Genomic DNA, 25,111 nt, shown 5'->3' on the forward strand with positions numbered 1-25,111 from the left:
GGTGACTAACAGCCATTAGTAAAAGTGGAGGGATGAAGCCTCATTTAGCATCTCTGCATGAACTTGCAAGAGGAGCTTATATGCATGTCAGTTTAGGGACAACATATAATGGTATGGAACAGGGCACAAAGAAATTACTAGCATTCAGTTGTCACCCTGCTGGGAAGAAGAGACCCACTGAAAAAACAGTCATGCAAATGCCTGTCATGTTCTGCATTTGCAACACCAACACCTAGTGGTTATCAATATTGTATCACCAATATAAAAGGTTTAATAGGATCAACCGGGTACACCTGAGTGTAATACATTTCTCTTGTTGAATGTCTGTTCTCCAAGCTTGTTCAGGTATGGAAATGCATGGCTAAAGCTTTCAATTACCTCTGTCCTTTAGTGATACCATACTGCTATGATTACTGAATATTTAATATTATATTTGACTAAATTAATTGTTAAATTAATTAATTGCTAAATTAATTAATTAATACGTTTCTTCCTTAATGTGTTATTACAAAGCTATACTTTCATTGTGGACCATAGCAGAGAGATGTCCCCTGAAGGAGGAGGATTCTCTGTGTAACTATCTAATGAAACTGAACAACTGCCAGCCAGGCTTTGAAAAAAATATTTGTATGAATAACATTGGCAAAGGTGGCAATTAATACAAAATAAATATTCTCTAGATATATGAAAACCAGTGAATCATGTGTACTGAAAGATGGAAACCACCTTATTCTCTTGTTTATCATTTGAGTGATACAAAAGAGGCTTGAGATTGCATGCTAAATTTCACAGGGCGATTGCAGAGGATATTAAATGGTGTAGTTTTAAAGACAACAGATGTTGTTCTTTATACATTAACTAAACTCTGATTTCAAGTCTCAAACTCAGTTGAGCCTTAAATATGGTATTTTAAATCAGACTCCTTCCTTAGAATATTGTGGAGATACTTCCAAAGATTAAGCTTTGGGGCAAAATACATAGGATATGAACTGGGCCACACCTAAACTAAAGTAATTATTTTAACTGTTTGAAACACGGATTTCTACACAGGATTTCTGGGCTACTGAACTAATACAATCCTAGTAAACTGTTTTCTTGGAAGAAATTGTCTGTGTGGCCTGACCCTATATATGTTTACTTGGAACTATGATTTACTGAGTTCAGTGGAGCTTCCTCCCAAGTAAGTGCGCACAGGATGGTAGCCTAGAAGTATAAATACACATGAAGTTCTGTGAACAACCATCCCAAGAGCAACAGAACTGAGCTTTGCCCTTTTGTTTCACTTCCATGTTTTACACGTTCCATATTTTTAAAAAAAGAATATTGAATCATAAAAAATATACTTAATACAGGCTTTGCTACTGTTCCATTTGCACCTCAAGGCAGATAAAGACATCAGTGAACCATTTTCTTTTGAGACATCAAACACAATTTTAAAATTTTCCAGTTAAGAGGATGAAGACAGTAACAGACCAATGCCATGCAACTTTACTCAAAAGCAAGTCTCACTGAATCCAATGGGACTTACTCCTATTGTGGTTTATGCAAACTTACTTGGGAGCAAGTCCAAAACTCAATGGGACATGTCCAAATAAACATGCATGATGAAGCTTGACAGTTAGTTAAAAGCCTTTGATAAAATATACTATATTTTAAAGGATCGCTTTTGAAAATGTACATTGTTTTACCTTTATTTAGGAGACCACAGAACCATAATACAGACTACTTGTTCAGGGCAATACAACAAGTAATAATACTACCTATAAAAATAAATCCCCAACATATCTATGGATGTAAATATAAATATATAAATATCCTAACTCTGAAGCATATACAGCTAACTCCTCTGTCTATGGCAGATGAGTTTCCAGAATAAAAAAACGCTTTAAAATTTAGAAGAATTAGCAACTAACCAAATGTGTGTGATTCATGACTGGGTTGGCAACATGGACCTCCCCCATGTGATGGTTAAACTTTTCAGTTTGTCAAACTCCAAACATGTTTCAAGGACTTCAAAAATACAAACCAAACATACAGAGCATGATGCAGCTGAAGCCAAACACTTTCATGTCTCATTGTTTTCAATGTGAGTGTTGGCAACACACCAAAATCTGTTCCACTGAAATCAAGGAGATGTAAAAATGTTCAGTTTGGGCTGATGTAGGTACCCATACAATTCCGGGTTGGTGAGTTGCTACATACATTTGCTCCCTCATCAGCCTAGATGTGGCTTTCTCATATCTGAACCACAATCCTGCAAATAAGCAATGAAGTAGATGAGGGATTTTTTCACATCATCAGGGCAAAGACTTCATTGTTCGACCATCTGAACGATGTATGCATAAAAATGAGAGAAGCCCCCACTGTGCTCAGATAAATACACAAAGCTTTAAAGTTGAAACTAATAATTTGGCTGGCCTGCCCTGCAATAGAGATCGTTCACTGATGTACTGTATAAAGTGCTTCAACACAGAATTGCTTACAGAATACATGTGAAGTGCAAGGATAATCTGTTGATTATGTTTTACTCTTACATCCCCAAACCTATGTCATGGATCCTGTAAACTGAACAAGACTATGTAAGGTCTAACTGCTGGTCATTCAAGAGCTGTTACTAAAACAGAGGTCACAACCCAACCAAAGTTAGTCTCTTTTGAATCCCACAGGTTTCATAATAAGAGAGATGTAAGCAGGTGCTGTACTGTTCCACTGAGATCAATGGGACATAAAAGTGCTGAACTTTGGCTGGATTGTCCTCAAAGGTGTTACTAGTATCTTATTCTAGAGAAACAATCTTGAATGCAAAGCCCAGACTATGCTCCTTGTGAATAATTTTAAATAATTCCTGAAAAAAAAGGTAACTTAAACTACAAAATCAAAGTTTCTCTCTAACATTATTTTTGTTAGAGAAACCGACTTTGGAGAACTATCTTCTAGAGTGGTAAATACAAATACAATGCAGAGGCAGTCTACGAAGACAAGACAAATTCCATTTTGGGTAGCTCTGTCATGAAAAAGATGTTATTGTGCCTTTAAACATTTATTTTTCAATTGATAAGACTCTCTAGCTGAGTCAAACTGCATATAAAGCAGGACAAATGGATACAAGTGTATGGCACAGGTTTCTTTCTTATAGGAGTGTTTTCTATCATAATTTAGTGACACCCCCTTCACATTCCACACCTCACTCTATCCATACAATGGCAGTCTAAAACTAACCAGGAAAAAAAATCTTCCTTGGTATGTAGCTCCCCATCACATCTAGCACCTGAGGCTATGTGAGCCATGAGAGAAAAAAGAATGACAACCTACACCTTATTTTCTGTAATATATATGGCTAATAAGAATCTATACATAATCCTAACCTGTAAGAAAATAAAAAATAATACCCAGTCCAAGGATTAGCCAAGATTAAAAAACAAACACCACTGGTCAATTTTTATCCAGGACAATACTTGTGCCCAGCAGTAGTAGTGCCTTTCACCATGGTAGCTATAAATATAAAGTTCTTGTCCCAAAGGCGAGAGGGGGTCTCTCTCTCTCTCTCTCTCTCACACACACACACACATGCGCGCGTGCATCATGTGACACATTGTTCTGGGACACAGGCCTATATAATAATGATCACCATTACAGAAAAACCTGCTTTTAATTTTAAATCTATGCTTCTACCAACTGCAGAGGAGATCATTACTTTTGACTAGATCATGGCATAAAATTCTGTTGCATCAAATTCTTCTGGCAAAATGTGCAGGAGCAACTAAAGGCAGGAGAGTCAAACTGCTGAGGGAACAAATGGTAGTCCTTGCCAAAATCATCTGGAATGCTTCTCTTCAGATGAGAGATGAGACATGGGAGCATTTCTGTAAGCTTAAGGCAGGGCACTGGTCTTTCCATTTCAGTATATGTGGAAATTCAGGTAGTTTTCTAGTAGCAAGGTGAATTTCTTTCCAAACTCCATAACCAGCTACTTTCTGGGTTTTTCCAGGATGTTCAGGAATTTCCCTCGAGTCATTTCTCTTGCTGAAATTACAAGAAAAAACAAAAAGAAAAAAGAAGAAGCTTAACATAAAACCAAACAGAGCTAGATAATTTACAATATTTAACCCCACTTGTGAAATTAATTTAAAATGGCTTTCTGGTGCCAAGAGGTAACAAAAAAAAAGAGATATAAAGTGAAGAAATAAATTTGTGCTGCAGTTTAGAGCTCCTAGCAGCCTGGAATAGCAGCCAAGCACTGAAAACATCGACACTCAGTGTAATACCCACAAGCTGTCTCATTTCATACCATGCTCACTTCTTTAATTCCCACTGTAGTTAGCTTCAAGATCTCCCTTTCAGTTTTTCTACTATATCCATCTATGAATAGTATAATCTAGAGTGCCATTGCTCCTCCTCAGGGCATTTCTTCTTAGATGCTATAACGCTTCAGAGATTATGGACCTCTGTCTCTCTCCATTTCAAGATTACTTGTCCCTGGATGCTTATGATCTTAAACATAAATGAGACAGCATTTCCACTCTCCCTTGGCAGTGATAGTCCCTGGATGCTATAACATAATGGGGTTTATATTCCCTAAAAGTAGTTCATCTATGGATGGTGTGTTAAAGTAGAGTTTATAGAGAGAGCTCTGCTTGGCACCTTCACACAGTATTGTCATTCCCTGAATGCTTAATACAGCAAGGCAAAGTTTATATGTTTCCCTCTGCATCATCAATCTCTGGGAAGAGGACTGCAGAGTTTTTATGCAGCTACTTTCCTACAGAAACGTTTCCAAGATTTTAGTGCAGGCACCCTAAAGATGTACATTTCTACTTAAGACTAAAATTTGAAAGAAAACACTTGAGCACTTTCCCTTTAGTGCAGTCTCCTCTTCCTTACATTCTTAACATCCATAATTATGGTGGATGGGCTATAAGCAGAAGGAGTCCTAATATGTTGCAAAGACCCTTGGGTAAGCAATTCCCTGTGGGCTCCCTATCATGGACGGCCATACCACCCACTGTAAAGGGTAGGTTTTGCTGTAAATGGGCCCAGGCATGGTATGAAGGCACATGAGACAGCTACCTTGCTGAAGCTAAGCAGGTCTGGGTCTGGTCAGTGCTTGGAGGGGAGACCACCTGGGAACCACATGTAGCCACCTTGAGTTCCATGATGGAAGAAAGATGGGATATAAATGAATGAATGAATAAATAAATGTAAGTACTGTAATGCCTTTACACAAATCTATGGTGCAACCACTGTTGGAATACTACGTATAGTTCTGGTTACCACATCTTAAAAAGAATATTGTAGAGCTAGAGAAAAGACAACCAAAATTATGAGACTGCTGGGGCAAGTTCCCTATAAGAAAATATTACAATGTTTGGGGCTTTTCAGTTTTGAAAAAACACAAATTAAGAGATGGGGCACCAGTCCTGGCTCCAAATTTTTGAGAACCCGTAGGCAAGGTACCTTCAGTGGGCCCCCTCACTCAGTTATCACCACCACTGTCACCAGCTGCTGTTGTTGTTGTTCATCTTCTGACTCATCATTGCTACTACTTGCTTGCTTGACAGGCAGACAGCCAATAAGCAAGTAGGCAGTGGCATCTGCTCCTCCACCTTCTCATTGCTACCATTGTCTGGGCCAGAGTGAGAGGCAGGCGAACAAGCAGGTTGCAATAGTGAAGAGGAGGAGCAAGTCCAGGGGGAGTCTTGATAGTGGGCCCCTGATGGGGTATGGCCCCTTGGCAGGTGCCCCATGATGCCTACCTTTGACGCAGGCCCCGGGGGGCATGACAGAGGTGTATAAAATTATGCATTGCGTGAAGGAAGTGAATAGAGAGAACATATTCTCCCTCTCTCTGAATACTAGAATGCAGGATCATGCAATGAAGTCGAATGGTGGGAGACTCAGGACAGACAAAAGGAAGTACTTCTTCACACAGTAAACAGTTAAAACTGCTAACACAAAATGTAATGATGGCCACCAACTTAGATGGCTTTAAAGGGGGATTAGGAAGCTTCATGGAAGATAAAGCTATCAAAGGCAACTAGTCATAATGGCTATATGCTGCCTCTAGGGTGGGAGGCAGTAGCCTGCTCCATACCAGTTGCTGGGAAACAACAGGGGGATGCTGTTGCACTCAGGTCCTGCTTGTGGGCTTCTCATGGGCATCTGGTTAGCTACTTGGGAAACTGGGTGAGAGTTCTAGTTATATCTGATAATGTCAATGGTTATAGTAGTTGGGATGGGAGTTAAATCTGTGTTGTATCCCTGATGACCCATGCCATTCTTCATCAATGAAGAATTACGTTTAAGTCTGAAAAACACATGACATTTCATGGGCCTCAAAATGAAAGGCTTGAACTCCTTGTCTCATCCTTTTCCATTGCACCTCTTCACCTTACCCCAATGTATTCCAGCTTTCCTATCCCCTCTCCCTGGAAATATGCCTGGGGCTGTCTCTTGCCATCAGGTTCTGCTCTCTTTCCCCCACAACTACTGGCTCTCCCCCCCCTCCCCCCGACTCTCCCCCTCCATGTATTCCTCTGGGACTCCACTCACTCCTGCAAGTACAGTGCTTTCTTCCTCCCCGGAGGAATGAACAACAGCAATTCACTTACATAGAAGAAAGTGAGTGAGCAAGGCGATGCATTTGAAGTCATCTTTAGGGAGGAGCTAAAATGTATACCCTGATCCAGGGAATTCTTCCCTGTTAACAATCAAGCCTGCTATCTCCATAGCCCCAACCGGGCTGTTCCTTGGAAACATTGCACTGCAATGTTGGGAACTCGCTGTTCTAGACAGAAAAAAGGTGCAGTTCCACCTCCAGGTTCAGAGGCAATATGCCTCTGAATACCAGCTGCTGGGTATGCAGCAAACTTGCAAGCATTTCCAAGACAGCAAATTATAACTGAAGACTTGTTTAGTCCTAAGAGCATGCCATACGTTGTACCAACAATGGAAGCAGTGCAATCCATATAACAAAGGGCACATATTCTGCAAAAAAAAAAAAAAAAGGACAAATAGAAAAGGATGGTATTTCTAATGAACAGAAATGGATTTAAAATGGTTAAAAGCTGTCAAATATTCATTATAACACAGAGCGGTTTGGTGCTAACAAACTCCTTACTCCCACCAAGATTGCATATTCCTAGTTCCTTAGAATACCCCATCATCTCCTCTAGAGTAAATAGGATTTAATATAAACATCACCTGAACATTTTTTTCTGTAATAGTCAGCAATGAATTGCTAATGACAATATTTAGTTTAAATTACTTTTTTTATCACTAGAGTTCAGAATTAGCATATTCTTGGTGACCACTTCAAAAAGCATGGCATGGGGGAGGCAAAATGGGGGAGGCAGGCAGGGTTTGCTCTCATTCCTCCATGCTACATTTATACAAAAAAACATGCAAACATATAGTTTGGCCCTAAGTTTAGAAATATTTGTGAGAAAAGCAGGACCTGCAACAGCTGCTGTGTAGAGTATTCCTGTTCAGAGTCTTCCTCCTGGATACTCAATTGCGCTCCCGCTCCCTCTGATTTTCAACCCCCTCCCAATTATGCCACATTCTGTGGCTATCAAGCATGCTCAGTCCTCAGTCAGCTGTTTTTGAGATTTCCTCCCACACCTAGGTTTATTCCCCTAAACATTTTTTGAACTCTGTCATTCCTTGGGCTTCCCCAGAGCCTGATATCTCCCCCTGGGGAGGCATACTCCTGGCAGGCAATATACAGTCCATTGGACTATAAGGAAGGCTGAGCGCCGAAGAATTGATACTTTCAAACTGTGGTGCTGGAGAAGACTCTTACGAGTCCCCTGGACTGCAAAGAGGTCAAATCAGTCAATCCTAAAGGAAATCAACCCTGACTGCTCTTTGGAAGGACAGATACTGAAGCTGAAGCTCAAATATTTTGGCCACCTAATGCCAAAAGAAAACTCTCTGGAAAAGACCCTGATGCTGGGAAAGACTAAAGGCAAAAGGAGAAGGGGACGGCAGAGGATGAGATGGCTAGATCTGATGCAATGAATATGGACTTGAGCACGCTCCGGGAGAGAGCGCAGGACAGGAAGGCCTGGCGTGCTATGGTCCATGGGGTCATGAAGAGTCAGACACGACTGAGCGACTGAACAACAACAGAAACTGGACAGTGGTTCACCAATGGACCACAATATGCCTTCTGCCACCCCTGGTTTACAGGACTACATTTGGTAAAACTAATGAGCTGGGACAAAACCTGCTGTATGGTCTTGACACTTGATGAGGTTACTAGTGTCAAGGTGGTATCATCACCTTGACGCTAGTAACCTCATCAAGTGTCAAGACCATACAGCAGATTTTGTCCCAACCTCAACTGCATTCATAGCCATTTCCTTTGTTTCTCTCCAGGGGATCAATAGGAGCCATTCACTTTCTTATGGGAGAAAATAAGCAGCCTGTCATACCATTATAAGATTCTGGAGCACAAGTGATGAATTCCATGACAAGTTCTGTGAGTGAACAGACATGCAACCAAGCTTTACAAGAAAAATAACTGCATGTGCAAGAGTCCAAGACTAGGACTTGTGAGATCTAGAAGCTTGCCTTGTGTACTTCATAGGACTATTGTTCAGTAGGCAAGAGATACAGACTGAGGGAATGCAGCTCAAAGTGATTGTGTGATTGTTTCCCTGCATTCTGATTCCAACTTACTAAAGTTTCAAGGTAGTACAGTGAACAGGTTAAGCAGGGAGAGACATGGAAAAATGTAGTCAAATGGGGGGAGGGAGGGAAGAGAAAGGATCTGAAGCAGTGATATAACCACGGCACCCAGAAACTGAAAACGTCAAACTATATTCACTCAATCTACATTTCGCTGAATTAAAACAGTTGCATAAATTGGCCCTTGCTTTGTGAGTTGAAATGAAGCATTTACTAGTCGTGTACTGCAAACCTTCCTGTGATGGGCCGCATCTATTTGTGAAGTTGAGGCTATGAAGTGATTTGAAACTCTCCAGCAAAAAATGTAGGAGACACTCATGTTCTTACAATCATTTCTTTTTTTCTCTGTATAAAGGAAAAAAGGTAAACTTAATCACTGGAAGTCTGAGGTTCAAGAAATTTCACTTTAAATTAGATCCCACACCCTGTTCGTGCTCAAGTAATGTCAAACAGCAGCATTATCAGCTGATGGAGTGGAAGTTTTCCAGAGCACCAGTCCCATATAGGAGATATACGAATATGTGACAACTACGCGCCCCTGAAGAGGGCTGCACCCTATAAATCAGACTGCAAGCATTGACTAGTTCTGCGCTCCAAGTGAAATTACTGTGAGTTGGGGGCTGCTCCAGAGCACGTGCCCTCCTGTTCGCTTGTCATCAGAGATGTTAACATTTCTGATTAATTCACAGACCTCTCATTTTATTCTTCATTCCTTTATCCTTGCTATCCTGCTCTGCTGCAGCTTAAAGATTCTTACCAACCTGCTACAATAATCACCACCCGCTCGTCCCCCCCCCCCCACCTGGTGAAATTGTTTAGTGATGCCAACCGCGCTTTTAATTTGCAAGACATCAGACACAGAGGTAATTTATACCAACATCTGTTCATTTCTGACTTCTGAAACAAACTCGCACATGCTGCTACAAAATCCCATTAGGAGCAGGAGACAGCCTTCTGCTATTCTGTATTCCTCTTCTCAATACAGTCTAAGGAGGCAACTAGGCTTTAAATTTTGAAACATATGATACAAAACTGAGAGAAGGCCCTGAAAGCTACCAACCAAATAAACCTCCCATATTCATCAAGTGCCACCCAAATTGTGTATAGAACTTTCTGAATTTTTCTACCTACCTGTGTGTGTCTCTAGGCAGTTGCTGTCTTGCTGATCCACCCCTTTCCCCTATACGGTATACCATTGGTAACATGAGGCAAATTCAGATTGCATAGTCCCAATACCCCAGGCACTCAATTTTATTTAGTTCTTTCTCTCTGTAGTCCTGTTCCCCATCTCCCACCCCCCTCCCTCTGAATATGGGAGGAATACCAAAACTATCTCTAGTGGAACAGTTCTTCTTGTCTCCAGTTCTTTATACTCCATTAGAAATTTTAATTCCAGGCATCCCACAGTTGTTTTGATGGAAAACAAGCAAGGCAATAAGGAAATCCCTACGCAGTACATCCTAGATGCAATTACTATCAGGAAAACTTACTGGCTGCTCTCACTGACTTCTGGAAGCCAGTTACTTAGTACACAGAGGTGGGCCTTTAAATGAATGGCTAACGAAATTGTACTAGAAACCATAAGAATATTTTAAAATGTGCTTAATCCAAAGAATTTGCCTATTGGAGGTGAGGCCTCCTACAGATCTCATTGTACTAGGAAGCAACCACAGAATCAGTGTAACACAAAACTGAAACATGTATCACCATGCCAGGGCACAATTTACTATCTATCCTATGCAGTACATCTATCACTACAATAGAAAATCAACAATGGATACGACTGCAATAGCTCGGTTACAAATTAATCTCCTTGGTTAGATGGAGAAGTGGGGGCACTGAAGACCACAGAAAACACCAATTTAGGATGTAATCGGCCTAGCTTACAATAAAGCTGAGTATTTGAACAAATCCGCCCTTTCCTGGGACTACCTAGGAAACAGCCACTGGGATGCTATAAATAATAAGAGGAATTAAATTTCCAGCCTTAGAATAGATGGATCTCAAACCAGGTAGTGGACAGAAGAGGCAGAAGCCAAAAACGGAAGCTTAATTTTCCAGTTGCTAGGAGGGTGGAGCACAGTTTAATATAATCTCCTCTTTGGAACTTCAATCCCTCAATCCTGTGTTTAGCCTTGTTGCCTTGGTCTCCCTTCCCACAACAACTGTCCCCAAACTGCCTCCTGCAGTAAATTTTGTGGCTCCTGGTTGAAGAGATTCAGTAGTACAGATTGATTTCTTGCAAGTGAGGAGATGAGGGATTACCAAAAGCAGCCCTGGTTAACAAGATTGGGTGCAGAATCTCTTGCGAGAGCAGCCCACTCTGCCAGAGCTTTGCATCCTTTCACTATGACATATGGGTTTCATTACACAAAGATTTTCCTGATTTTAACTTTGAGGAGATTACATTAGAAACTCAGGGCTATCTTTACAGCTGTAGCAATTTAAAGGTTAAGTAACCCTTTTTAATCAAATGACAAAGACTCATAATGCTTGGCCTTCAGTCCAAAGTGGAAAATGCAGCTCCGGATGTTCCTTCCAATGGCAATTTAATTAGAAAAGAACATTCGACTAGAGATTGGGGGCTCCACTCTCATTGGTCCCCAACATCTCGTAAAGAGCCTTCTCACGCATATGGTAACACTGCGCCACACTGTGTCATAAGCTCTGGATGGTCAGGAAATAATGGAGGATTTACTGTGATAAAACCAGTAATGAAAGTAGTGACTTACACCCTGAAGGATTCCAAAAGGGGGCAGAGGGAGTTATTTATGCACAAAGATGCCCATCATATTAAGAAAATACAATTACATTTCCTTTAAGGGAAGCACCTACCTCGGTGTTAGAGTACATGCTTTGCAGGCAGAAGATCCCAGGTTCAATACATGGTATCTCCAGGTACAGCTGGGAAAAATCTCTGTCTGAAACCTTGAAGAGAAGCTGCCAGAATAGACAGTACTAAGCTAGATGGACCAATCGTCTGTCCCTGAATAAGGTGCTTCCTATGTTCTCTAAAGCACAATATAAACATACGCACTGTATACACGTGACTCATCCAATTCTAGATTTCCATGGAGTAGAACAAATGTCAGAGTATATTTCTGTGTCCATTATAACAACCTCCACATCTTCAAATGAGACTTGGAACACATCTAGGTTCAGTTAAATCTTCCAACTTTCAACATGATATCCTGTATTTCTAAACATTCATTATAGATGCTTCACCCAACTTTTCTTGTAGATCGAAAGATCACAAAAGGAAGTTTACACATTGTTAATGAGCCTTTCTATGCACCTTACACTGTCGCTGAGTTCTACTTAGTCTCAGGAAGTATTTACAAATGGCTAATCTAACTCTGCCTTCATGTAGTTTAGAATTACACATCCTATCCACAGACATGGCGAACACTTTCGTTTGCTTTACCTTGTGACATCCTTTTAAATATCTGAACGTTGTCAACATATCCCCCCCCCCCCCCCGGTTTATATTTTTTCTAAGCTAAACAGTTCCTTCACACCCATTTCTCACATGATTTGCCTTCTAGGTAATATAATTGCCATAGTTCTAACTCTGATTCTTCACAACTTGTCAACATCCTTCTAGAATTGTGGTGCCCAGATCAAATGCAGTATTCTTAAATAGTATTAGTGGTGAAGATTATTATTACTTACTGAATCTTAGAATCCATGCTTCTGTTAATTCAGTCTAAAGTGTCCCTTGCTTATCAACCACTGCACCATTGTGCTTCTTTATCCATTACACACCACAACCCTTAACTCTTTCTCTGAAGCTATGTTGTCATTTAACCATTTACCCCATTCCTATCTTAGGCATGCATATATTGTTCTTCCATATAGTGTTCTACATTTGTCCTTGCTGAATTTCATTTTGTTGCTATCTAGTCAGCTCTTTAGAATATGGAGACATGCGGAATTTGCAACCCCACCCATTTCTGTACAATATACAGTTGGCTAAGTATGCTGTCAACTCCTTCATCCAAGTCACAGATGAAGGTATTAAAAACCACCCAGTGTAGCATTGATCACTGGGGAAATCTTCTGGCTCTCTTTCCAATGTGAGGTTGACCCATTTGTTCTATATGCATTTTATTAAAAAAAAATCAAACAAACATAACTATCTTATGTTATTTACAATTCTAACCTGTAGTTCTCAAAATTTTGTTATAAGAATGCCATGAGAGGCTGGGCTCAAAAACATTTTTTTTACTGAAGTTCAGACAGAAAGGAAGTTGGTATAATCTCCTAAACCCTACCTTGTCAGGTAGGAAAATCTGAATATACCCTTCAATATTTCACAGATGAAACTAGGGCAGCATCCTGTGCATGAGTGGGTGGGCTATGCTCTAGCAGTGTAGTCCAGAGGACAATGGCAGGGTCAATAAAATCCAAACTCAAATATGCCACAAATCAAAGAGTAGGGACCTAGAGTGCATACAAGCAGTTTGCTCCAGATGACAAAAGTTGTGGGAGAAGTCAAAGAAACCTAAGACACATATATGTATCATCATGCATTTATCCCATTTAGATTACATTGGTCCTATTGAGCAGGTGAAGAAGAACATGGCAGAGCAAAAATTAATTAGCCCATGATCAGTAAGTGGATCCATGGCAGACAAATCTTAAGAAAAATAACATTGCCTCTGAGCATATGCAGGGGGCCTTTTAATTACCACTGAGCAACTGTAGCCTTTCCCCTCTGAACATGTTTAGAAGAAACAGGGTTTACACAGCAATAGCATATCACTGTATATTCATACAGATGAAAGTCCTAGCACCTTTCTGTTAGAAGCTAAGTACTAACTCTTACCTATGTTCCCAGAAGACTATAACCAGAGAGCACACACATTCTGAATCCACAAAATAATCCACTCTTAGTTTTCCACCTCAGTTTTCCTCCAGCAACTGTTTTTTTATGTGTGTGTTTTTTTGAGAAAAGCTCTTTTTCCTACAACCCCACTCCCTTCTCATTACGGGTTAGGTCTCCATCTTTCTCTTCCACCTACCTGGACTTAACTTGTACTACAACTCACTAGGCCTCAGTTCAGGAGTCTGTTTTCAATAGTAGCACTAAGTCCTTGAATATGGGAAGAAAAGTACTTTTCAGCATATGCAAAGTACTCCCCCTTCTCTGACTGTAGTTTCCCTCCTCCCCACACACCTAGAATTCAGAAAGTTGCTTCCCAGCACACACTTAGGTTGTTCTTTTCAGCCGCTACAAAAGAAATCAACTCCTGCCCCCTCCACAACTTCTGTCATTCACAAAAGACAAAACAAAACCCCCAACAACAATGACCAGCACAGTGGAAGAAAGCACTTTCATTTCTAATGTTCTCTGATGACAAAGTTTATCAATTAATTTAGGAGGTGGATGGAGGGCTAAATTTACCCAAACTCCTCTTGCCCTCCACCCCTACTCCCTGGGTGCTTCAGCTGCAGCTCTAGGTGGCTCCCCCCCCCCATTTCAATTGGCTGGGAGAAGCACACATAACTATAGTCAGTAGTAAAAACATCCAATTTGCATTCAGCACTAAGGCTTTGGAGAAGAAAGGTTTTTTTGAGGCGGGGGGGGGAATTGTGGCAGGGAATCATCAATTGCATTTAAATAAATACATTTTATGCATAGGGGGGCTTGTCTCAGTAAGAACTTTTAATTATGGGGTCAACAATTACTTTTTTTGGCATCATCATAGTAAAGTGTATAAAAATACAGGAGGTTTCTATACAACTTTGGTAGGCAGTCACTTCACAATGCTTCTTCCTTGGGCTTCAGTTACTAACAGCATATATAGTGCAAAATAAATAAAATCTTTCTTGGAGGCAACTGGAAGGTGAGCTTTTCCCTGGGACAGGGATTTGAAAATCATGGCTGTCCTGGGTGAATCAGGATAGTTGATTGATGAGCTAGACACCTTTTCCATACTATCATTTATTTGTTTTTTTGCAAAGTGGTTTTATTTCCCATTTGGTGCAGAGAACTCAGAAGTCTTCTGAACACTCAGAAGTACCATGTTTTATATCTGGAAAAACATTCCTCCTTCATCTCCAATAGTATACCCATTGTAATTTATTGCTATATAGAATATGGCTACATGAGTATCATGGGCAACCAATGGATATTTCCAGAGATGTAAATTAGTGCCAATCAATTCAAATATTGCCTATGCCATTTTATGAACCTTTTTATAGTAAAAGAAGTACTTTGAAGGCTAAGCGCCCTCCAGCTGCAAAAGGCTATCATGTAACACATAACTTATTTTATTTTAAAGTTGGTCTAATCCAACAAAATAATTCTTCAACTTGATTGTGGAACTATTTTTTAATCATCAGAGAGAAACAGATTTGTCTCTTTCTGAGTGTGATGCACAAACATACATGGCTGGTTTGCATGATCAAATCAAGCTTATTTAAATCACGGCACGTTCTAACACCCCATGTGCTGTTGTAGGATTATTGGAGGGTTGTTTCTCCTCCAACAAGCCATGCTGCCGGGCTTCAGACGACACAAGCCATGCCCAGGTTGGAAATTGTGCCCTGCATGTGCCGAGCATGAACCGTGATTTAAATAAGTCACGGTGGCTCATTTTGATTGGGCAAACCAGGTCACAGAGTCTGAAGCTGTAGGCAAGGGTAGTTCTATGAGTACTTACACTCCCACAGTTCAAATTATTAAAAACAAGACTCTGCATGTGCATTTGTGTGATGAGTACCATGCATATCTAAAGCCACAGACCACTGGTGTGGAAAATCCATATATAAAGACACCTAAAATGAAGGGTCTAAACTAAAGAACAGTGTTCATAGAATGTTTGCTTCATACATTTGCCAAGTCATACTGGTAACGTTTGTTCTGTTTCCATTTTTGATGATGAAGTACTTCGACTTGTGTCCAGTTGTAATGCCTAAGGCTGCAATCCTATATCCACTTATCCAAAAGAAAGCCCCATTGAACTCAGTGGAACTTACTTCTGAGTAGACATCTATAGGGTTGCACAATACATTTTCAATTGTTATCCTCACTGATCATGACAAAATTTCAGACTGTGGTATTTGATGATTACTACAGCTGAATATTTCAGGTAATTACTAAGCAAACATAACCTTTCCTACATATAGATGGATTAGGACTACTTGAAAAATATTCAAAATTTGAACTCAAAATTATCTATTTTTTGTAACTGAGCATCCTCTAGTTTTCCCTTTCTGTCCTCGTCACAAGAAACAATAGTAAATCCCATATGGTTACACCAAGATACAGAGTACAAAACAGACCAGTCTACCATGGGCTGCAGTGGATTGTGTAAAGATAGGCAGTGCCTCTTTTTTCTAACACACGCAACTCAGGTGAAGGCCAGGGACGAGGATCAAATTTACTAAGATCACAAGAATATGGCTATTTTGTTTCAACCGACATAAGTATTGAGATGAATGTGCTGGGGGCACCTCCCACTTCCAGAAACTGACAGCAGCCAGCTTGACCCCCTTGACCCATGATCTCTATGACACTTGGTGTGGGGAAAGAGTTACATCTCCTCTCCTTGAAGCCAATAAAACCCCTCTTGATTATAATTTAGATAAGAGCCCCTGGATTGAATAATAATGACTGAAACTCCCTTGGCCGTTTCACCTTGAGACGTCCATCACTGGGTTAAACATGATGCTAATTGCATTTGGATTGATTAATTTCTCTCACTCCTGTCTATTCGAATAATGCTTAACAAAATAATCACAGTACCCAGAGCCAAATCTTCTCCGTCAAAGGAATGAAGCCATCAGAACCAGCAGAGATGAAAGAAATGAAGATGACCCGTAATTACTGCTACGGTGATATCATTACCATATTATAGAAAATGAATGTGGTGAAGGGGGAGAGTGGGGGGCTGTGATTATTATTTATTTTTTAATGGAACCTTACATCCCAAGAATGCAGATCTGACACACTGGAGCATGTAGATATACAGGACTGGGGGGTGGGGGTGGTAATCTTATCTATTAAATTGCAAAATGCGGTGATCATTAAACCTTTAGATACATTACGTGCTATGAGGTGGCATTAGTCACTCCACCCTTTCCTTGCAGTAGCTCTTTGTATTTGAATGGCATAGAGATTTGAGATGCTCGGTTCCCTAGTGGAGTCTTAACACATCCACAATGCGGTGATCATTAAACCTTTAGATACATTACATGCTATGAGGTGGCATTAGTCACTCCACCCTTTCCTTGCAGTAGCTCTTTGTATTTGAATGGCATAGAGATTTGAGATGCTCGGTTCCCTAGTGGAGTCTTAACACATCCACGGCAGAAACTGTAGTTAACCCTGATGCTAAAAACTCCTTTATTATTTTAAAATTTGCTGATCATTAGTGGCCTTGTTCTGAAGCTCTGAGTGTTAAATCCAGCTGTGATCAAAGGAAAGCTCCTGTTCAGGGCACAATGGTCCCCAATACGCTAATCTAAATCAATAAATGAACTGCTAACTGAATCAGGTTACATATTCATTTCCCAGCAACAATGTAGGATTGCTTTAAATGGTTTATTGCTGTGGCTCCAAATGGGCATCAATATACATCATATTTGAAAGAATTTGGATTAGGATGAAAAGCAACATTTTCAGCTTAGTTCTTCCTTGAATACCCGCTCATTTGAGACAACAAAATAGCTCGGAAATTGTATTGAATCTTCAACCACCTGTGCTCTGCAATTCTAATTGTAGTTTATACAGTTCACTTCTCTCAGTGCTGGTTATGTCTGCCCCCTAGTTTCAGATTGAGGAGAAAAAGTAAGAAACAAATAGCTAAAATATTTATTCTGGCATAAAGTCAAGTGTGTGTGCCCCCCCATGCCAAACCACTGACTATCAAAGACCATGAGTTAAATTATGAGGGTAATTAACTATACAAATATTATTTACAGCTAGAAAAAAGAGCCTGCATCATATCAAAAAGTTGTGGTACCAAATCAGCAGCCATGACTGTAATGTTAGCATGCTGTCAACATTTCAATATGTAAGGAGATTGCTATAACAGATATATCACATGATGTCCCGTATTACCAATATCCATCCTTTCCATATAATTTTCAACATAAAGCAGCAAACCCTCAACTACCACATTTACTAATATAGATTTTTAAACATTTTTTTAATTAAAAAAATCATCTGTGAGGCTGGCATGCTGCAAAGTAAAGTGCCGGCCTCCAGCATAATCTTTATTTCCAAGAATGCCTCTGTGCCCCACTCAGGCCCCAGAGGCATTCTTAGAAAATAAAAATGTGGGTGGACGCAGTCCAGTGTGCCCTGATACCCAGACAAAAAAGACAAAATGTCAGTTGACTTTGCCCTGGGGTGCTAGAGAGGGTAAAGGGAGGGTATTTTGCCTATTCTCTGTGTTTTGCCTGTGTTCTGTGTGTGCGTTAGCTGGTTTATTCATTTTGGTATGGTGTGTTTTCTGCCTGGGTTTTTGTGTTTCTCCAGGTATCACCAGTTCTGTGAAATGGGTGTTGGAACCAAAAACTGTGGTTTCAAAGGAGTGGCTGTGTGGTTTGGAACTCAAACTCCACCTCTGCCTCGTACTTAAGATTCTTGGGCAAGTAACTTTTCTTTTAGTCTCATGGGTTTGCTTTCTGGGGAATGGTTGCCTACCATGGCAACCATCTTGTGAGTGGGCATGCCTGCTTCAGGGCCACTATTCTGTGAAAGCACCCACATCACAAAGTTCCAAACATGCCCACTGACCCAAAAAGGCTGGGGACCCTCTAGCTTCTCAAAGTAGTGACTACTGCAGCTACCACCTTACAAAACATTAAGAAGATAAAGCAGATAATCAGAGTGCTAACATCTAGGCATGGTAGGTTAGAGAGAAGAGAAAGTAGTATGAGTTCCCACTGGGGATTGAAATATGCTGAGCAAGTGGAGACAACTTCATCTTTGAGACAGGTATGTATTCACTAGAACAGTGGTCCCCAAAGTGGGATGCGTGCACCCCAGGGTGTGTGTGACATGATCCATGGGGGGGTGAGCTGCCTGATCACTGAGCAGCCTCCCGCTGCTCCTATGAGGTGGGCGGCGGTGGGCAGCAGGATGGGACAGGAGCCGAGAGCCAAGAGCTCTCAGCTCCTGTCCTATTGAGAGCAACTGCTCTGGGTCATGGTGCCTTCCTGCTGAAGGAAAGCGGGAAGGAGATTAACCCTGTCCACTCTCCTTTCGCAGAATGAAGCCAAGAAGGAAGTGGGCACTTTCCTCTCAGCTTCTATCCTGCCAAAGGACAGTGGGAAGGGTTAACAGCCCAGGAGGAGGTTAACACTTTCCACTCTCCTTTGGCAGACTAAAGCCAAGGCAAGGCCCAAGAAGAAAAGAAGAAAGTGTGTGCTTTCCTCTCAACTGCCATCCTACCTAAGGAGAGCGGGAAGGAGATGAACCCTTCCCACTCTCCCTTTGAAGCTGAGAAGGAAGCAGGCACTTCCTCTCAGCTTCCATCCTGCCAAAGGAGAGCGGGTAGGGTTAACAGCCCAGGCCAAGCCACCAGTCAGCCAAGGAGTGGGGACTCTGTGCAGGGTGCGTGTGGGGCTGGTGACCAGGATTCTCAGCTCCGGTGCAGCCGGCCAAGCACTCCTTTCCCCTCCTTGAAAGGAGACCTTTCCCCTCCTTGCAAGTTGACAGTGGTGCCCTCGTGGATTTACAGATGATCTAGTTTTAACTAAACTAACCCTCACAAAATGGACAGGTGGCTTAAAAGGAACTGAACTTAGAACCAGATTTTTGAATTGCTGTATCAGACAGTGTTAAACCAAGATTTTCAAAAATAATGCAGCATATTTGATTACACTGCTCTCACTAAAAATATTAATATTTTTTAAAGTGAGAGCAAAAAGGGGTTTTGTACCGTTAATAAATAAACAATATTTTTAAATAGTTTTTATTTTATTTTATTTCATCTTTATCTCATTCTGTTTAATTTTTATTTTTTGTGTATGTTTTATAATGTACATAATGTACTAGTACAGTATTACATGTATATAATTTATAAATTAAATATACACAGCGGTGTGGTGGTGGCAGGTTGGGGCGGGGCTTCACTCCAGCACGTTTTTTGAAGCCAGCCCCCAGCTGGGTCACAGTCTGCTAGGGAAGGCGGAGGGAGCGTGGGCAGCTGCCTCTTATCTACTACACAGAGCCGGCCAGACAAAGGGAGCAAGCGAGAGAGGGAGCCTCAGGGAGCTCTGCAGCCTCCTCTCACGCCCCCCCCTTCTCCTCCTTAGCTCTTGTCTTCTCCGCCTGTCCCTGCGAGCCTGGTACTGCCCTCTGCCCTCGTCTCCTGTAACTTCTGAGTAAACATGCATAGGATTGTGTGATAAATCCTAACCAGCCACCTGCCCTTCCCCATAAGTAAATAATGGTGGCAGCGCCACCGCCCACACTCTCCTGCTGCTGCTATGGCCAGCAGCAGCAGCCACCCGTTCAGGGCTGCTGCTGCTGGCCATGGCAGCAGCAGGAGAGTGGGGGCAGTGGCGCTGCCACCATTATTTACTTATGGGGAAGGGCAGGTGGCTGGTTAGGGTTTATCACACAATCCTATGCATGTTTACTCAGAAGTCAGTCCCACTATGTTCAATTGCCAATTGGGCTTTCTCCCAAGTAAGTGTACATAGGACTGCAGCCTTAGGGCCGATCTACATTGCACCCGCCATCGCAATGAATTCGGTGTCCTGTCGGGTTAAACGCTCTCGCATTAAATCGTGATTATTCATATTCACCCATTTTCCCCATTGCGGTGCTTCATCGAATGCGTGAGCTCGGTTCACACTCGAGCGCTGTGCTGTTTTCCTGCGCGCGCTTGTCTGATCTCGGATACTAAGTGGGGTCGGCCCCAGTCAGTAGTTGGATGGGCAACCACCTGGGAATCAGGCTTCCTGCACTGAGCAAGGGGTTGTTCTATCCCTTCAAATGAGACTAAGTTTTACCCCCTCCTATCCCCCACTCCGAATGTCTTTTTTTAAATTAAGGCATTATCCTTGCAGAATCGGGGCTTCTCCGCAATGTTTTTTTCCCTAATTCAGGCATGATCTTCGAAGCTTCGAAGATCATGCCTGAATTAGGAAAAAAAACATCACGGAGAAGCCCCGATTCTGCGAGGATAACGCTTTAATTAAAAAAAAAGACATCCGGAGCGGGGCATAGGAGGGGGTAAAACTTAGTCTCATTTTAAGGGAGAGAACAACCCCCTGCTCACTGCAGGAAGCCTGATTCTCAGGCGGTCGCCCAACTAACTACTGACAGGGGCCGACTCCACTTAGCTTCCGAGATCAGACAAGTGCGCGCACATCCAGCCCTTTGCTTGTTGCTGAGGAAACGGGGGCTGCTGAGGAAGCTATGTGATCAGTAGCTGAAAGAAGACATGGGGCTATCAAGAGCTGTGATTGGACAGGAGGGAAATACAAACACCGCTGTATATGGACAGGTGGGGCAGGGACTATGACCGGATGCGGTAGCGAAGGCGGAAAATCAGAGCACATTAAGGGGAAATACCAGGATATTAGGGTGTTGAAAGCGGGAGCACGGAAGTGGGAAATTCCGGTTCCAATTCGAGGCGGGTACTGTGTAGTGTGAAAAGCGGGTGGTGAAACCTCATTGGAAGTGAAAAAAGGCGGTAAGTGTAGATCCAGCCTTAGTTGCCTTCCCAAGATCTCTGTAAATTTAATTCAAAATAAAACACCCATTGCATTGCACTGTTAATTCTTGAACATTAATTTCTACAGTAAGCAGAATTGTCAAATGCAACCTGCTCTGTCAGCTACACTTCTTGGTACAAGGTTGGCATGTATCTGGGCAAACAAACCCTGGTGGAGGAAAGGGAAACAGAAAAAAATCAGTTGGGGGGAGAGGAGAAAGAAGGTGTGTGCATGTGTGTTTTTCAGTCCAGCTGGGTGTGTGGACATTTCTGTTGAGGGATGGGAGAAATATAATGAAGGAGCTTAGGAAAGGCTAATGGGTAATGTTGGGGCGCTAAGGGAGTGTGCAAGGGGGCTGTTTAAATGAGAAGGGATCTGTCCATGAGGGCTGAGTTGAGAGGGTGAAGCTTCCACAGAGTATCATATTTTGAAAATCTAAAATGTTTGTTTGAGTGAGTGAGTGAAAAAGATTAACACCCCTGCATTTTTTCTCAGACTTCCAACTGAAATACCCCTGCCTTACTCTAAGCTGCACTGTTTTTGGATCCCAGTTGAAGGCTGTATATCTTACAAGGTTGTACAATCTTAGAAGGGGCGAGGCTGTGACTGTCACGAAGGGACCCTGCACTTCTGAATTTGCCACTACACTACTGAATATACATATATTGGGGTGCGTGCTCAGAATTTTTTCACTGATAGCGGTGCATGATCAAAAAAGTTCAGAGATCACTGCACTAGAAGAATATGCATATATAAGCTAGGTGGAGTAATATTTCATGCAGGCAAAGAACAAGGGACATCTCTTCTCCTAGAATAAGAATTCTTTTAAGTGAGGGTCTCAAACCTTTTTCAGCCCAAAAGCCAAATCCCATTTCGGAGAAGCTCTTGGGGGGCACATTACAGTGGTGCGTGAGACCAAAAAATCCTCCCCAGAACCCAAAAGATCCCACTGCTACCAATTTATACCAAAAGCCACAATCAGGGGCACAATACTATGCATGTCTACTCAGAAGCAACACAGATAGGGAAGCACAGTACAATGTATGTCTACTCAGAAGCAAGCTACATTGAGAGATATAATACTATGCATACCTAATCAGAAGTAAGGCATTCCTACTCAGAACTCAGTCACATTCAGAACTACAAAGCTTAGGGACACAGCTTTTCCTCTTCAGGTCAGAAGGAAGCCTCTGCAACAGTTTAAAAATCTAAGACTTAAGTCTTAGAGAGCATTCCAACCCCACCCCGCTTTCCAGTTCTACCTACAAGTAGCACTTGAGAAAACAGCGCTGTCAAGGACCAAAGCAGCAAGCAAGCCTATGCATGTCTATTCATAAGAAAACCCAAAATACTCATAAGTAAGCCTTGGCAACAGCTTGAAAATCCAAACTGGCCATGAATGTTCCAGAAAGGGCAGATAGTGTGAAAAACGTGTTTGGCAGTCAAGGAAAAAAAAGGGGGGCTGGAAAGGGACAAAGCACTCCAGAGATTGCCAATCATGGCAGGAGTGTTCTGGAAGCAAGGAAAGGTCAGGGAAAGTGTAGAGGTCACCAAAATGCATGGGGAAAACTTTCTGGCAGCCCTGAAGAACTGTGACAACACCAGCACTGGAGAAAATAGATCAAAGGCAGGAGGGGGCATGTTGACCAGGAAAGGCTTTACAGACTGGATTACAGATCTCATTGGGCTGGGTTAAGTCTACAGGCCAGAGGTTTGATTCCCCTGCTTTTAGGAGTAGGCCTCAGTACATTTTATCAGAAAATTTTAAATGCAGAAAAATTAGACTAAAGAATGTAGAGACACACTGTTCCCCTTCGATCCCCTTCCTCTACCTCTCATGTGCCTGATAGCTCATTCACTGAGCCCTCCTGTCTTGTGGTGCTGCTATTTAATGCCAAGTCGGTCCGTAATAAGACCGCACTCATTCATGATTTAATCGTGGATGAGAAGGCTGACCTGGCGTGTATTACTGAGACTTGGGTGGGTGAGCTGGGTGGGGTTGACCTGACTCAGCTCTTCCCACCTGGGTACTCAGTGCAGTACCAATACGGGTTGGAGGGCCGGGGTGGGGGGAGAGTTGCTGTGGTTCATAAAACCTCCATATCCATCATCAGGAAACAACTCCATCTTGGAGCAGGCCTTGAGGGGTTGCTGAGCCATAGAGATAGATTGGGGATGCTGCTGGTGTACCACCTACCCTGCTGCCCAACATCCTCCCTGACTGAGCTGGCAGAAGCAGTCTCGAGTGTGGTGTTGGAGGAACCCAGAACAGTGGTTCTGGGGGACTTCAACTTCCATGCTGAGGCTGTTTCTGGAGTTCCAGCTCAGGACTTCATGGCCTCCATGACAACCATGGGGCTGTCTCAATTTGTCATTGGCTCAACACATGAAGCCAAGTAACCCCATTGTCATGGTCAGACCATTTCCAGGTGAGATTTAAACTCACGGTGCTACTTCCATCCTGCAGGGGTGGGGGATCCATTCGGATGGTCTGCCCCAGGAGACTGATGGAATCCAATGGATTTCTGAAAGCTCTTGGGGATTTTCCAGTGGAGAGAGCTGGTGATCCAGCCGAGGCGCTAGCCTCACTGTGGAACAGTGAGATGCGGAGGGCCATCGACTTGATTGCACCCGAGTGTCCTCTCCAGCGCTGTAGAGCCACTTCGCTCCTATATATATTGGGGGGCTGAGGTAAGTGAAACAGGCTGGACATCGGCTAGAGCGCAAATGGTGTAAGACTTGAAGTGAAGATGACCAAGCACGCTCTAGAACATATAAATGTACCTACTGTGTGGTGGTGTGGGCAGCAAAGAAGGCTTATTTTCCTGCCTCCATTGCGTTGAGTAGCCATCCAGTGGAACTCTTCTGGGTGGTCCGGGGGTTGTTAACATGCTCCCCAGCAAATAGGGCCCTGTCCCTGTCGAGGACCTGTTGTGACCTTTTTGCATTGCACTTTGAGGACAAAATCACTTGTCTCCACAGTGAACTTGATGCTGTTGTTATCACAGTTCCAGTTGAGGTGTTTGATGCCACCATGTGCCCAATTTTGTGGGGTCAGTTCCAGTTGCTGCAGCCTGATCATGTGGACAAGGTGCTTGTAGTAATGTGACGAACCACGTGCCTTCTCGATCCCTGCCCCTCTTGGCTAATAAAAGCTAGTTGAGGAAGTATGACTGGGTGAGTTCAGGGAGTGATAAATACTTATCTGAGGGAAGGGGTGGTCCGTCCTGTCCTTAAGGAGGTAGTAGTGCAGCCACCCCCTTCATGGATCACTGCCTTGTTGTGGCGAAGGGGCTTGCGTAACTCCGTGAAGCCATAAGCTCTGCCGTGCAGGGCCACCCAAGACGGACAGGTCATGGTGGAGAGTTCTGACAAAATGTGGTCCACTGCAGAAGGAAATGGCAACCCACTCCAGTATTCTTGCCAAGAAAACCCCATGGAACGTATCATAAGGCTAAAAGAGATGACGCCAGAAGATGAGCCCCTCAGGTCGGAAGGTGTCCAATATACTACTGGGGAAGAGCAGAGGGTATTTCCAAGTAGCGCCAGAAAGAGTGAAGCGGCTGGGCCAAAGCCAAAAGGACACTCAGCTGTGGATGTGTCTGGTGGTGAAAAGAAAATCCGATGCTGTAAAGAATATTGTTTAGGAACCTGGAATGTAAGATCAATGAATCAAGGTAAGCTGGAGGTGGTCAAACATGAGGTGGCAAGATTGAACATCGACATCTTGGGAATC

The 25,111-nt window shown here is 42.5% G+C and overlaps 1 protein-coding gene across 21 annotated transcripts in view; it reads right to left on the reverse strand.

The window, feature by feature from the left end:
* Positions 1-250: 250 nt before the first annotated feature.
* The window catches only part of LIN52 (lin-52 DREAM MuvB core complex component), a 91,735-nt gene continuing 66,874 nt past the window's right edge, over positions 251-25,111 (reverse strand). For 3 of the 21 annotated variants that reach the window (XM_084842641.1, XM_084842580.1, XM_084842536.1), the window contains one exon: positions 714-4,023. In XM_084842641.1, the coding sequence (XP_084698767.1) occupies positions 3,834-4,023 (190 nt within the window). In that variant the 3' untranslated portion in view covers positions 714-3,833. Of the gene's footprint in view, positions 4,024-5,067; positions 5,142-8,923; positions 9,037-11,526; positions 11,632-25,111 lie in introns of those variants that run through there. The other 18 variants (XR_014788971.1, XM_084842674.1, XM_084842601.1 and 15 more) reach the window with 15 other exon arrangements.

The sequence above is a fragment of the Heloderma suspectum genome, chromosome 1, assembly GCF_057233095.1.
Source record: "Heloderma suspectum isolate Gila_16-S chromosome 1, 16-S_ref, whole genome shotgun sequence".
Classification (NCBI taxonomy): domain Eukaryota; kingdom Metazoa; phylum Chordata; class Lepidosauria; order Squamata; family Helodermatidae; genus Heloderma; species Heloderma suspectum.